This window comes from Patiria miniata, unplaced genomic scaffold, assembly GCF_015706575.1.
Source record: "Patiria miniata isolate m_02_andy unplaced genomic scaffold, ASM1570657v1 HiC_scaffold_25, whole genome shotgun sequence".
In the NCBI taxonomy this organism is placed as follows: Eukaryota; Metazoa; Echinodermata; class Asteroidea; order Valvatida; family Asterinidae; genus Patiria; species Patiria miniata.
The window spans coordinates 2,436,533-2,452,351 of record NW_024037064.1 but is presented as its reverse complement, the minus strand read 5'-3'; the positions used below and the strand labels follow the sequence as shown (position 1 = coordinate 2,452,351).

Below are 15,819 nucleotides of genomic sequence, written 5' to 3'. Positions count from 1 at the left end.
ACAAACGTCGAAAGGCTGCCATGAAGGCATACGCGGACAAGCGTGAACACGCCAAACACAAAAACATCACCGTGGGTGACACAGTTCTCATCTGCCGCGATGGTATATGTTGCAAAGGACCAAACACCATATCACCTTCAACCCTACACCGTCACCGACACGCGAGGATCCATGATCACTGCTCGACGCGGGTCTCACAGAGTGACTCGCAATATTTCTCGCTTCAAGCGCATCAATGATCAACCTCAACCATCACGACTCAGATGAGTCTGACCTGGATGACATGTCTGATACACCTACCCAAACACCCAATCAAGCACCACGCAGAAACCCACCTCGAGCACGCCACCCACCAGCGCGTTTCAAAGACTATACTGTGAAATAACTTGGCCACTCAAAATACCAACACCAGAGAACACTTGGTTTCAATCATGACAGTTTGAACTTGTATATACATGTAACCGTTTTGATTTTAACATGTAACCGTTTTGTTTTTATGAACATGTAACCGTTTGCACTTTATATAACTGCGTAAACTTCATGTAACTGTTTTGATCTCTTATAATGTGTTTTCACTGATTTGACCTAAACCTCCTTTGTTTGAACGAGCACACAGCGCTTACCAAAAACAAACAACTTTGGCATTCCTGATTGTTTTCATGTTCCAAAAAAAGGGAGTGATGTAGTATTCATAGCCATTCATTTTGTATCCTAGGCATTCCATCGCATGCAAGATCACTTGTGTTATTCTGTGCTACTAGGCGCTCCATAGATAAGGTCACGGAAAAGGTCAAATAAAGCATGCTTGCATTGCACCACAATAGTACAGTTTGTCTATCTCGATCAGTCCGACAAAACCTCCAAGTTATACACTTGAAATATCACATTATTAATACATTGGAATCCTTGTAAGAAATTTGAAGCTTTATGAGAACCAATTTGTTTATTGGTTACCAATGATGATATGAATTGGAAGATATGTGTGTACACTGTGTACGGGTTCCTTAGAGATTATGTTGTACAAATATTTGTATTATTTTGTTGTAGACGGCACATTAGTCTGGTCTTAATCAGGCCAGAGACACCGGCTGAGACGAGACATACAGGTCTGTGAGCCAGGTGCCAGTAGCTCAAGGTCAAGGGGCCGAGGTGAAGCAAGCCGAGCGTGACCGGCCGTCCACCTTAACAAGAAGCCACCGAGAGAGAGTGAGCCGTCCGAGTGACGAGTGCCGGAAGGCCAAGTGGGAGTGCCGAGTGCCGAGTACCAAGAGCCGAGTGCAGAGTGCCGAGTACCAAGTGCCGAGTGCGTGTTTAATTATATATCATTATCATTGTAGATACTTGTTGGTTTAATTAGGTAATAACCCGTATAAGAATTCTGGACATCGTGATAGGAATAATCACTGGGTTTTAAAAGAATCTAGGTTCAGATTATTGTTTATATCCTTCATTTGAGGAATTCTTGATTTAATTGATATACTTGATAGTGGAATCTCGTCATTAGTCCTTGGTAATTATCTGATTCATACACATACAGCTGTAAAGTTCATCACAGAGTTTCTGATTGTAGGGGGGTTACTATTTCTGTAGTTTGTATATAATTCCGTAATTATTATAAATAATTCTGTAAATAAATTAAGCTGATTAATTTGTTAATATAAGAAAGACTTCTTTTTTAAATTTTCTTTCAGTGTCCTATACTAGTGGTTTAGGGTAGACACACGGGAATCACTTAATCTTTAAAAATTATTTCCTGGTGTGACACACACTATAAAATGAGTCGTTTGTCGGCAATTATGATTTTAAGATAAAGCTCAACGTAGTTCAGTGAGGGTGACAATTTCAAAATTGACTTTTTTGTAAAATTACTTTTTTATTCCAATTCATAAACGCTACATTTCGTTGAAAAACGTAATAATGTAGAAAATTTTGTTTTGTAAATGTTCAATTCTCGTCACTTGCTCAGGCTCGGTTTCGAATTCAAGAAGGGTCAGATTGCATATAATGCGACACTCAAAATTTGTCCACATGGTCCGCAATGAAACAGAAATCACATCCGGTATGGAATATGCACATGCACAAGGGAAAGTTTGCAGATAGCATTTTCGCACATTGGCTCACTGTGGTCTTAAACAGCTGCAGCCAGTGAGCCAGATGCTTTATACATAGGTCATAGGCAATTCCTTCCCAAGATTCTGTGAAGCTCCTCAGCGTATCCCATGCAACGCCCTGTTTGCAGGGTGGTGGGTACGAGCGAAGCACAGCGCTTTGTCACATAACTGACATGAATTTAAATATTTCATTACAGCGGCTGCATATTTGGGGAGTGTGACATACTGGCATTAAACGTATCAGAAAAAAAATATTTTAACAGAATGTGAAGTGGCCATTGTTTGATTTTGTAGGCTGATCGAGCCCGGAGCGTGAAACGATTTGACCTTCATACGCATTGTACGCAACAGTTGTCTGTGTGCAGTTTCATGGACGTATGACGCGCTAAAAAAATGCACGAAATGAGACTCCACTACCAGTGTTGGAGGTCTCGAGGCCGGCCTCGGCCTCGAGGCCGGCCTCGAGGCCGATTTCCATGGCCTCGGCCTCGGCATTGGCCTCGGAGGTGCAATGCCTCGGCCTTGGCCTCGGCCTCGGAGCCTTCCGGCCTCGGCGAATCGGTCGAGGCCGGCTCGAGGCCGCCCATTTTGATGTGTTTTCTATTCTAATTAATTTTATTTGTTTACCGTATCAAACTGTCGAGATTCTGCCGCAGTGGGTTCCGTGAAACGAACGCATACAATGTATACGCACGAATGAACTGGAAATGGTTGCATTGAACGTACTCACGTACGTAGCATCTTCGCCTAGCCTGCGCTTCGGCTTTCCAAGTGCGTGCAAGCATTATAACTGTTACCGCTGCCAGATTACATAAGTCTGGCACCCTTCCCATTTGCGTACAATGACATGTGGTAGTAGACTAGTCTGGTCGCAGTGTTGTACAAAATGTTCTCGTTTCGCCGGGTCGCACTAAACAGCGTCAACACAGCGTCAACACATGACAGAAGCGTCAACACACCGTCAACACATCCAAAACACATTCTGAATTAACAAAAAGGGCATATAATTGTGAAACACACAATAAAAGAGAATTTCCATTGGATTGAGTTTCCATTTCGTTGTTAAAAATATCGTATTTTCACGCGAAAAAAATGACCTTAACTTGCACGGCCACACGGCCGTTGTCCGCCATCTTGACTTCGCACAAAGCCTGGACTACACCATTTCAAGTAGGGGTGTGTAGGTAATGACATTATCTTGTCATAAACAACAGAGGACGCCTTGCTGCAGACTAGACAGAGGGATACCAGAACAAGTAAAGAAAATTAAACAACAAAGGCAACTGCAGCGTAAACACAGCATTAAATTGTTAGTCTTTGCAGATATTTTTAACACTGGCGACCCCGGCCGCGTCCCTCTCTGTTGGTTTATTGTACAACGCTATCACCCTTTAGAATAATGGTATGGTCCGCGCTGCCACTGAGGCAACATGGCGGGTGTTCGGCAGCCGATTTCGGAGCGGCACGGAGAGCCAATTTTCTTGAACTAAAATTCGTGATTTTCAGACGTTTAACCTATTGATTTTAAGCACAAATCTTGTTTCTGTCCATACTGTATGGGTTACATACTGCTTTTGTCAATTTTAATGCATTTTGGATGTGTTGACGCTGTGTTGACGCTTTGGAGTGTGTTGACGCTGTGTTGACGCTGTTTAGTATGACCGGTTTCGGGTAAAAACGCCTCTGTACCCCGACCTTGCGGCAAGGTGCGGCAAGCTTAATCATTTCTTTTATAGGCCACTGTTTCAGTAAAAGTCTGAACTTTCTGGGTACGATCGTGTGTAGAAGTCCGTACCATTTTCCCCCATAAAGATATGATAAAAACAATTACGATTTATCAAGTAGATTTTATTTTTACACGGCAATTTCAATGAAAGTACCGGCTCACACGGTAATGTTTGGCGCAAATGGTCAATATGGAAAGCGCGATTTCAGAATTCGTTTTTCCATCCAAATGAATGCAAAGTTCTGAATGAATGTTTTAATAATAGGAGTCAGTATTCCTCGTGGTACCAGGATACTTTTTTGTATTTTTAGAGCCATGTTGATACTTATTACATGTATAAGCACGGTTTGAAATTGACTAATTTTGCGTGGTTACAGATATACGGCCAAAACCTCTCTTGCCATGATCTAAAAATACTTCGAAGCCATTGGATTCAAATCGGATGATCCGAGAATTCATGGTCATTTTGATGAACTGAGTGAGTGATATCATGCACGCACGTTCCGTGTTACTTGGAGCGGGATTGGCCATTGCCAGACTTTGTCTGGTACCGCGGTATTAACGGTGATAATGCGTGGACATTCCGTTGTACGAGCGAGATTGGAACTATGCTTTGCCCTTGCGTAACGGCGGGCCATCTGGCATTGTCTGGTCGCATCGCGGTGTTTGCTCGGGCGCGCGCCTGGACAGTGCGAAAGTCGGGGGGGGGGGGGGTCGTAACTTTTTGGTTATGAGTGGTAGAACCTGACTCAAAAATCAAGTTGTTGTTTATTTAATAGGGATTCCTATGATATTAAGCATTTTGATAGGTTTTTAAAATAATATTTATAAGACATGCTAAAAGTAAACGATTTAAATCTTACAGAATAGAAACTCAAAAGTTGGCCATTTAAATTGTTGTATCTCCAAAGGGCAAACACCTATGAGACTGATTCAAACGCCATTGATTTGTTATGTAATTTGCTTTCAGTGATACAAAACTTGAGATTTCTTTCTTTAAACAATTAAATTCGCCGGACTCCCTACAACAGGAAACCCATTGCAAGCTGTAATTTTTTTAAGCCAGGCACTCCAAAACTCAGTGAATTCAACTGAAAAGATGTTAAAACTCCAACATAATCTTAGCCTTGTTTTAGTGATTTATATTTTATTACGTGTTTTGATAGCTGGCCTCGGCCTCGGCCTTGGCCTCGGAGGTGGTGGCCTCGGCCTTGGCCTTGGCCTCGCGGTTGTTGCCTCGGCCTCGGCCTTGGCCTCGGAGGTTGTGGCCTCGGCCTTGGCCTCGGCCTCGGAGGTTGTGGCCTGGACTTCAACACTGTCCACTACAGTCTGTTTTAACTTGGTTTTATCCGCTTATCCTGCGGCCATCATAACCCACGCATAAAATCTTAGGAGGCGCATGAATATTGCCACACCTTTTGAACGATTGTTCTTCCTTGAACTCAAAATGCATGGCCCGGCGGATCACCGTCACTGATAGTATACATTTTAAAATATTTGCCGCCCCCCCCCCCCTACATGTTAACTCGGGCCTACATGTAAACTCGGAGAGAATACAATACTTGGTACACTATTATCTTGTTAATCCCTTTGTCAACAAACTAGCCCCTGTTATCAGATACTTCTGCTAATCCCCTGCACTTGTCAATATCTGTTGTGTGACAGCACATGTGGCTTGATTACACTAAGTGTACGTTAAGGATTACAAAGCAACTGTTTGGACAACGGATTAAGATAGAATTGAAAGGGCTAGCAAGTTTACAGTTAGATTGACTGTTTTCTCTCAGAAGTTTCTAGTGGAGGTTACTCGCAATGTGATATTGTTCCATTGTTTTGTTTCCTTTGTTTATCAGTGTTGTAGCCGTCGAGACTGGTCTTGGTCTCGAGACCAGTTTGAACGTGTGCTCGTTCTCGACCACGCATGGTTTCGGAAAAAAAACCGCTGGTCTTGGTCTTGGTCTTGGTCTTGCACCTACTGTTCTTGGAATTTTGGGCCCAGACCAGCACGAGACCAATATCAAAATGCACTTGCAGTTGTTTCCTAACGAAATCCAAATCCCACCAGAATAATACCGCCATTATGTTCCATCGTTCTGGCGACCGTCATACCGGCTGCACTGACGTACATAACCTGACTACTAGATTTGACTTGGCTACGGCTAGCTTTGGCAGATACCTCGTTCGTTTGCGCATGATCTATTATACGCACAATGGTGACTAGCCGTAGCCATATAATTATTAATGCCACTGGTTACCGTCAGTAAAAAGACATGTATTGAATGCGTGGTTTGCAAGGCAACCGGTACCCGTACTCTGCAGTCACATATTGCGTGGTCCAGTAACTAGACGCATGCAGTATGCCGTGTTGAAGGCATTATTGTTAGATAGTGTACATACGTTGTACTTGTATGCTATGTGGGAAGCATGTGTGATTCGGTTGCGAGAAAGTTTGCTCTTTTGTACGCACAGTTGGAGTTAATTTGAGTCATGTCTGCCAATTCGGCAATCATACTGTATGCGTACAAGGACCACAAAAGTATGTTGATGCCAAAACTGGAGGCAAAAAAAAATGTCGCAGTTTGTGTTTTAGCCCGAAAAGAACCAGCATCAGCAATAAGGCAACATCCTCTGCCTTCATCAAACATGTGCAGCGTCATCACCCGATGTAGGCCTAGCAAGGTTTTCTTCCTTGCATGGTTGTTGTTGTTGAGTAATGTCTAGGACATGTTTGTTTCAATTCTTTAAAAGTCTAATGAGGCTAAGTTAATGTCCAAAACTGTTCAAACAACACAAATCTGTGTTTCATGATTGATTATCAATATGCATTCGTTTTTATGCGCATTTCAGCCCAATTTAATTTAACTCGGTTTAACACTGGAAGTAGGCCTGCTATTATTATTAAAGTTGCGGTTAGTTCAGTAATGTGACCCTTCATTAAATTTCATATTCCTTTTTTGATTTATTCAATTCTTTATTTTATATTTGTCTGTTTTGTTTTGTTTGTGCATAGGCCCCTAATAACTTAACTTATACAAAGATGATTCACATGTGTTTATTTATAAATCTGGTCTTGGTTTTGGTCTTGGTCTCGGACTGTCGGTCTCGGTCTTGGTCTTCGTCTCAGACTGCTTTTTTCGGCCTGGTCTTGGTCTTGGTTTCGGACCGTCGGTCTCGGTCTTGGTCTTGGTCTCGGACTGCCTGGTCTTGACTACAACACTGTTGTTTACACTTCAACTTTAAACTTTCAACACTTCCCATAAGGTTTGTACACACAAACCTCCTGAGGACTTGGCCCAAGTCCTTGGTATCGCAAATCCCCCATTGTCCAAGTCCTCAGTCATATAGGGTAACCTTACCAAACATGCACACAGAAGGAATCGATCGTCACTAGTGCACTATCCTCCTCTGGCTTATAGCCAGGGGGATAAAAACGGTGTTTTGCTTTTGTCATTCAATCCTATGTTCCAAGGCTACTAATAGGAAAATAACGATTGATGTGGTTCATTCTGATACCTACCAAACAGGTCTTCAGCTATGTCCCTTCTGTTGATCTTCATCAGAGCTGTGCATAACACGTCCCTCTGATCTGTGCTAGTGGATTGTTGGCCCCTCCACTCTGCCAGCATGTTGAAGATCTGGTTCTCTGTCTGGCCTGGGTCATCCATCACGATGCGCTCGATCTCTGCAACGCTGAAACCGAGATGTGTAGCCAGCTTCCGCCATTCAGAACAAAGCCTCTCAGAGATCTTGTGTAGAACGGGGTCACTGATACCTGCAAACAGACATGTATCAATTAAAATGGCAAAGGAATCTTCTGTGAAAAAAAACCTAATAAAGGTTCCTTCTGATCCTACTGATTGTGCCTCAGATCAAAGTACAGTAACAACTTTTTTGAGCGTGGGATTGGAGCTAATTGCCCAAACATATACAAAGTTTTCCAAACAGAACGGATTGTTGCTCAACAATTTCATGGGGTCGCCCTCCCTTGTTTTCAAGAAATATACATTCATATAATACCCTTTCCTCTGTCTCATGGCCAGCCTTAACGTTATATTTTGGGACTATCTAACCATTCACCCATTTGTGATTATCTATACCTGTTGTTATAAACGATGTCTTCACTTTCTCTTCACATCTGTCTTCATCGTACTCGGTTGGATCGCTACTGTAAGCCGTTGTTGCTGTGCTGCTTTCTCCAAGTTGTGTATGCTGTACCTCTTCCACGCTGCTTGAGTCCTCTTCATCTGTTAAAAAAAGCAATTCAGACAATGAAAGAGTTATTTTTAAACATAATTTAGAAAAGGAGTCAGATTGTAGTTTTAATTTTACAGCATTTGGCTACCTTTCTGCAGGTCCTTTTCCAATTCGTCAAAGAATTTGCAGGCCCGATCGTAGTCGCTTTCTGGTATAGTCGCCTTGATAGCCAAGTCACTCTTATCTTCTGTAGTCAGTTCATCCGTTATGAGAATCTTTGTCAGTTTCTTGGCGAGTTCGCCAGTGGTGTACATACTCCAGAGTTTGTTCAGACCCTCCCGACTCTTGAAGCGAACAACAAATGTCACAGACCCAGATATTACTTCCTCAAGCTCTCCGTCACATGATTTCAGGATAGCTGAGATTTGCTCAAGGACGTATTCCTTTCCCTCCGTTCTATGTAAGGTAGTCAGGGCTATCCGGAGAACATCATTCATGCCACGGTCCTCGCCACCCTGCCTTGTTACATCTGTTGCTATTGACACTTTTGGAAACCCTGGGGGCAGATATCAGGTGACATGTCTTCATTATCAAAAGTAGTTTGATATAACAAAGGCCATGGACTCTTTATGTAAAGGTGGAGGGAGTTGTGCTTCCTAGAAACTACATCCTGTAGGAAAGACACTTGGACTTCTATATATATGTATGCTCGTTTTTAAATACTCTCTAAAGTGTTAGTAGTTGTATACCAGGGGACCGCTACAAATCTGTTTCTCTTTTTCATTATGCACGGATTAAACCGAATTTGTATAGATTATGGCTGAGGCCGCGCCAATTTTGCCATTTTAATTGCTGACATTGTTTTTGGGTGTAGAGGGAAAAAAGATAAGAAATCAGAGTGCAGTTTATGAAAACTCAAAATTAATTCACGATTCTTTCTGACTGGGCCAACTTCAATATATGATGTCGGCCCACTTGGCAATGAATTGCATGTTCATTTTGAGGTGTCTAAACTGCATTCTGATTTTTCATCAGCCTCAGTTTAAGTGGAGCTTGTAATCTATACACTGAAGGTTCAGTTGACCCGAGCCAGAAACACCAACAGGCCTCAAAGTCAAATCAAGAAGCCGGTTGAAGTGCGTTTACATAAACAAGAATTTGTTTTTTATACATATTTATCTGACGCATATTTTTTTTCAATTTCATCTATCGCTAGTACTTATAGTTCCATATATTTTACTCTTTTCACTGTCATTGTTTGACAATCTGGACATCTGATCGTTTTATTACATTAGGGTGATACACGTTTTTACGCATATCTCGCTATTGAGTGATTGGCTGGCTACTGAGTATCTGGCTTTTCGGTTGAATGTATGATTGAAGCGAGAAAGAACAAAAGACTAGGAAGGAAGCGAGTGAGAGAGAAATGACACATTGATATTTGAAACATGTCTTACGTGAACTTTCTACTGTAATGTTAAAGTTAAAAGTCGAATGATTAGCATCTCCCACGATGACAGGACAATTTTCGCCCTTGATAGAAACTACAGGTCCATGACCTGGTTTTTGGTGTGTTGACCCTATCAGTCCATGATCCTCGGATGATTGCATCGTCTCTTTCTGAATGTCCTGATGTGTTCCTCCTGCCTCTTGCTGATTTTGTCTCTGTCCCTCAGATGATGAGGTACAGAGCAGCTTGCTTTGTTCTTTAGCCCCTCTTTCTTGAACTTCTTGGTGAGACTTGTCTCGATGACCAACATCTCCCTGTCCCCGTCTTTCAGATGATGTAGTTCTTCTCTGCCTGCTCTGTTCTCTAGCTCCTCCCACTTCAGCCTCTGGTTGAGGTTTAATAACAAAATATTTCATGTGATTTTTGGTATTCCGTAGATAAAGTAAATTCAACACACCTAGCTTTTTTAACGGCCAGAAAAAAGGGTGTTCTGCCTCATCATTCAATCATATGTACCAAGGCTACTAATGTCATGAAAATAAAGCTTGATGTGGTTCATTCTGATACCTACCTATCAGGTCTTCAGCTATGTCCCTTCTGCCGATCTCCATCAGAGCTGTGCATAACACGTCCCTCTGATCCGTGCTTGTGGATTGTTGGCGCCTCCATTTGACCAGCATTTGGTAGATCTGGCTCTCCGTCTGGCCTGGGTCATCCATCACGATGCGCTCGATCATTGTGGGGCGTAAACTGAGATATGTAGCCAGCTTCCACCATTCAGAGCCAAACTTGGCAGAGATCATGCGTAGATCAAGATCACTGATACCTGCAAATGGCAAACAGACATGAATTAAATATGGTAAATAGTGTTTCTGTGAAAAATTGCATGTTTCTTGTATTTTAAGATTGTTAAGATCGGGTTAAACATGAGATTATACAATCCCAGATATATCTCATGCTTTCTCAACCATTAAATCTATCACTGAGGAAGCAAAAAGATTTCAACCTTTCTAGAAATGTCTTTGTAATATGGTGACTAATTATAAAAGATTTAGACACATATTATGCTCGTCAATAGGTGTGCACAAGGTCAGGTGTAGGGTCAAGCCTATGAAACGTTTGAGTCAAAATTATTCAAAACTGATGTCAATATGGATATTCATATATTGAAATATACATATCCTATTTTTTTGTTATTTTTATTTATCTGACGATTATGTGTTTTCCCTTCAAATGTTCTAGGACCAAAAGTTGGTTAATAACAAAGAACAAATTAAGCAGACAGTAATTTCATGTTAACAAAAGTGTTTTATTAAGGGCCGGTGACCGTGACCATTCAGAGCTGGTTTGAAAAGGGCCTTGGTAAGCTCGCCCGATAGCAAAAAGCCCTCTCTTACCAGACCAGCTACATTGTACCAGCGTAGGAGGCTGATCTGGTGGCTGATCATGAACTCTCCCATCCTGGGGTCTTTTGTTTGCAAGTGTTGACACATGTGCATGTAATCTATCCCAGAAAAAGCCCACTTGTGGTTTTCATATGAAACAAAAGAGCCCCTTCACAGATCAAAAGCTGTGCCATGTGGTTGGGCACACTGTAAAAGTGTAAATTGGAAGCATTAATCTCCAGAGCGAAACAATAGAGCCCCAGTACCTGCACATGAACAGTTAGGTAATCTCTGGCCACAAGTCTGTAAGTCGTCTTGTGTTCTGCAAGGGGCAATAAATTGACACGCCCTACTGACTTTAAAGCTTCAGGTCGGACAGTCCTATGTACCGGATGCGACTGGGCTGAAGACCGGATGAGCTACAGACCGGCGGAAGTACCGGGAAGCCCTTTTCATACCAGGTCTATAGGTAATGTAATTATTTCAATGCAATCCTTGTAAAGGCACCTTTGAGTCCCATTCAAACTTATACCTTCCACTTTCATTTTGCCATATTGAAGGGCATTTTAGTGCAGTTTTGGTTTTCATCCGATTAAAACTTGCATAGTCATGAGCAAAAAAGTGATGTCTTTTCAGGCAGAAAATTCAATGTTACAGCTATTTCAGCACCCAGATTTGCCAGAATTTTTTAAATTTTGATGTTGTCAATTTTGTTTCCTTTGGTGATTCGTTGATGTTTCAGTACATGACAGGAGGCCAATGAACAAAGTTTTCATACAAATATTTTCAATGACCAAATATTGCGTTCACAATTTGAAGAGAAAACCTGTAAATTGAACAGTGTCTTCCTGAAATGACAAGATTAGTACTAAATGACATCACAGCAACAGCGCCATCAGTTGTCTTGAAAAGCAGGGAACATTATAAATCAATGTTTAAGAAGTGCACTTTTCACCAAATGTAACCAAAAGGATGTCAAATAGTTTTCATACATTTAAGAGGAATAGCTCAGTGCACAAAATGTGTTCCGAAGTAAAATTCATGTCATGGCGCCTTTAAAGTAATACAGTTTCTCCATGGGATAAAATAAGCACATCTAGCTAACAGGGTGACCGTAAGGTCATGGCCAAATTCTGATCAATGCAATTCAAAAATCTGTCAGATTCATCAAAAATCTGCCAAATTCCTTGGAAGTACTCGAAATACACTATAAACACTTAAAATCACATGCAGATGTTGTAGTATTGCCTTAAAGGGAAAATACAACATTTGCAAACATCAAAAAATAAAACTACCAAATCATTTTGAAATACCTTGCTGGACTGTTAGTGAATGACGGTGTAAAGCATCCTGTAAAATCATGGCACCTGGTATACTGTCATTTTCAAGAAAAGGGGTATTTTTGTATCAATTTCCAACGCTGGTCGGCCGACCAGCGTTGGAAAAAAACTGGTTTTTTTCAAATACTGGCCCCAATTGACCATCGCACTTGTTTGCAATCGATTACACACCTATGAACGGGTACAAGCCAGCAAGACTGGTTCCCTGACCTTACAATTCCCCAATGTACGTAAACTGCTCTGTTTCTTCTTATATGGAGTCAGGGAACCAGACTACAGAAAAAATTATCGTTTTTCTTGGTTTTTATAGCATTTTCGAACGTCAAAAAAGTCAGTGTAACTATTTGCTATATATTTCCAACCCCCCAATTCCATCCATTTCTGAAAATTACAGCAAAAACAAATGATGTATATTCCCTTTAAAGGGAATATACATCATTTGATTTTGCTGTAATTGGGGGGTTGGAAATATATAGCAAATATAGTCACACTGACTTTTTTGAGGCTTTTGGTTCAAAATGCTATAAAACCAAGAAACACGATCATTTTCCTGTAGTCTGGTTCCCTGACTCCATATAAGAAGAAACAGAGCAGTTTACATACATTGGGGAATTGTAAGGTCAGGGAACCAGTCAAGCTGGCTCGTACCCATTCATAGGTTTGTAATCGATTGCAAACAAGTGCGATGGTCAATTGGGGCCAGTATTTGAAAAAAAGCCAGTTGTTTCCAACGCTGATCGGCCGATCAGCGTTGGAAATTGATACAAAAATACCACTTTTCTTGAAAATGACAGTATACCAGGTGCCATGATTTACAGGATGCTTTACACTGTCATTCACTAACAGTCCAGCAAGGTATTTCAAAATGATTTGGTAGTTTTATTTTTGATGTTTGCAAATGTTGTATTTTCCTTTTAATATCTATAGTCACATAACAATCTATAGTCACATAACTTAGATGTTATGATATTGCTTAAATTTCAGGTAAAACGCGGTTGCTTTTGCGTCACGACATAAGTCCTGTTCCCAATGAACCTCAGCACCTGGAGACCAGCCACCCTGTCCCATTTGATAAGCAAGGGTTTGTTTTTATTGTTAATATATTTTTATATATTTATATATTTCTTTGTGTAGCAAGAGGTATTGGAATTGAAGGCCTTCGGGCCACAGTTTTTAGGTAAACTTTTTTAATTCCAGGCATATGCCCCTGGCTTTCGTTTTTGTTTTCTTGGTTTTTTATTTATTTGTGTGGAAGTTTGTTGCTTGTGTGTGTTTTTTAATGCCAATTAAATAATAATAATAATAATAAAAGTTTGAAGCTTTTTTAAACGAATTTACAAAAAAAAAATTAAAATTTCCATTTTTGCAGAATTCTGCCAGAAATCTGCCCAAAAAAAATCCATTCTGTCAAATTTTCTGTGAAACTCGTTTTGAATAAAAAATCTGTCAAAGTTAGCTGAAAATCAGCTAAAATGGTCACCCTGCTAGCTATTTTGATGGCCATAAAAAGCAATGTTTTGCCTCATCATATTCATCAAGACTACTAATGTCAAGACAAAAACAATTGATGTGGTTCATTCTGATACCTACCTATCAGGTCTTCAGCTATGTCCCTTCTGCCGATCTCCATCAGAGCTGTGCATAACACTTCCCTTTGTTTGCACCTCCATTCAACCAGCATGTTTAAGATCTGGTTCTCTGTCTGGCCTGGGTCATCCATCACAATGCAGTCGATCTCTGCAGCGCTTAAACTGAGATGTGTAGCCAGCTTACGCCATACGTAGCCAAGCTTCTCAGAGATCATGCGTAGAACAGGGTCACTTAAATCTGGTAACAGACAGGAATCAATTTATAAGGTAAAAACAATTATTACCAGAAGATCTCTAGTGTGTTCCGATTAGGCTTCAAAGGTAAAAGCATTGGGCCAGTTTACTGTTCAGTTAACCCTAAAAGGGCCGGGGGGGGGGCGGAATCCTCCCCCCCTCGACTTTTTCCGCGATAGCCTTGAAAATGCTGTTATGACTTTTTAGCCTCGAGCCTTGCGCATCTTTTGATTTCAAAAATATAAAAATCGGAACACGGGTTAACACAAAAAATTTTCTGCGCCGTGAAAACTAAATTTTCCCATACGTCGTGTACACAACTATCACAGCACTTTCGCCATTGAGTGTGACTAACTGTGTATAGGGATAGCATGCTGGCAATGGTCTATACCTTGCAATGGTTCTTCCGACTGTGTGTTTACATTTTCAATCTAATTAAGTGCTAACCCCTTGCCGATTAAAAAGAAAGATCAGGCGATCTTTAAGATCTGACTAAACATGAGAATTATACAGGGTGACACCAACAAAATGCAACCCCAAAAAATTTGCCTAAAAAAAAAAAGGATCGATGGATTTAAAAAATTTGGGTATCAAATTAAAGCAGAGAGCGTTTTCTTTCAAATGCTGAAAAAATCATGAAAATAGCACTTTGGGTTGCTAAGAAAATGCTAATTATGTAAACATAGTCATTTTGCAACCTGTACACAAACATTACCACAGTAAGGGATTTTCACTGTAGCTATTTGTGCATGTCCTAATCCTTACACATGAAAACGGCACATAATATGACAAGAGTGCAAATGAATTTGATGGAAAAACCTTTTAATTATTTTCCACCTGAACAGGTATCTCATCCTTTTTAGTACTATTTTAAACCTTTTCAGCATCATAAATATGTTAAAATATAGGCATTTTCTAATCGTATAAGATTTAAGTCACCAGGGACAAAATGTAATGACAAGAGCATGAAAACCAATGACAAAAAACGAATTTACTTTGTCAATTCAACGCCAATGGCTTCACGAGACGAATTTCAAAGATTTTGGACGAATCAGAATGCTAACAATTTGAATCATACTGAACCTTAAATGAAATCTAGTGGTGGCTTTTTGAAATTCAAATTGAGAATTGAGCTTGGCGATGTTCGGGGACCAAATTGAAACTTATAGGGAATTCGTGTGATACAAGTGTTAAAGAGTAAAGACATTGCACAAATGAAAGATAATTGCACAGTAGTCTTATAGTCAAATGTTTCACTGTTTGAAGTACTTGTGTACAGGATGAAAAACGACTACTTTTACATAATTGGCATTTTCTCAGCAACCCAAAGTGCTATTTTCATGATTTTTTTCCAGTATTTGAAAGAAAAAGCTCTCAGCTTTAATCTGATACACAAAAAAAAATCAATCGATCCCTTTTTTTTAAAGGCCAATGTTTTAGTGTTGCATTTTTATTGGGGCGGGGAGGGGTCACCCAGTACAATCCCAGATATTTCCTAAAATCCAAAGGGATTTTCCATTCTAGTAAGAAAATACTCACCTCTGTTTACCTACATTTGCATATCAGCGCGCATGCGCACAAACGTTCGCTGAAAAGAATAGCGCCCAAGCCACACCCTCATTGTCCACTGCATGCCCCACGCCCACAAAGGACCCTGTAACGTAATAGCTCGTCCTAGTTTTTCTTTTTTTTTAAAGGGAGGGATGGTAAACAAAGGTGAGTATTTTCTTACTAGAATGGAAAATCCCTTTGGATTTTAGGAATTCCATTACAGAAAATACCTCACCTCT

The 15,819-nt window shown here is 40.6% G+C and overlaps 1 protein-coding gene across 1 annotated transcript in view; it reads right to left on the bottom strand.

Moving 5' to 3' along the window:
• Positions 1 to 6,578: 6,578 nt before the first annotated feature.
• LOC119732801 overlaps positions 6,579 to 15,819 on the bottom strand; it is a 37,688-nt gene continuing 28,447 nt past the window's right edge. Inside the window, exons 8-14 of the mRNA XM_038206405.1 lie at positions 13,797 to 14,033; positions 10,053 to 10,307; positions 9,489 to 9,866; positions 8,180 to 8,587; positions 7,935 to 8,081; positions 7,355 to 7,609; positions 6,579 to 6,613 (exon numbers count right to left, since the gene is read on the bottom strand). Of these exons, the coding sequence (XP_038062333.1) occupies positions 6,579 to 6,613; positions 7,355 to 7,609; positions 7,935 to 8,081; positions 8,180 to 8,587; positions 9,489 to 9,866; positions 10,053 to 10,307; positions 13,797 to 14,033 (1,715 nt within the window). The remainder of the gene's footprint in view (positions 6,614 to 7,354; positions 7,610 to 7,934; positions 8,082 to 8,179; positions 8,588 to 9,488; positions 9,867 to 10,052; positions 10,308 to 13,796; positions 14,034 to 15,819) is intronic.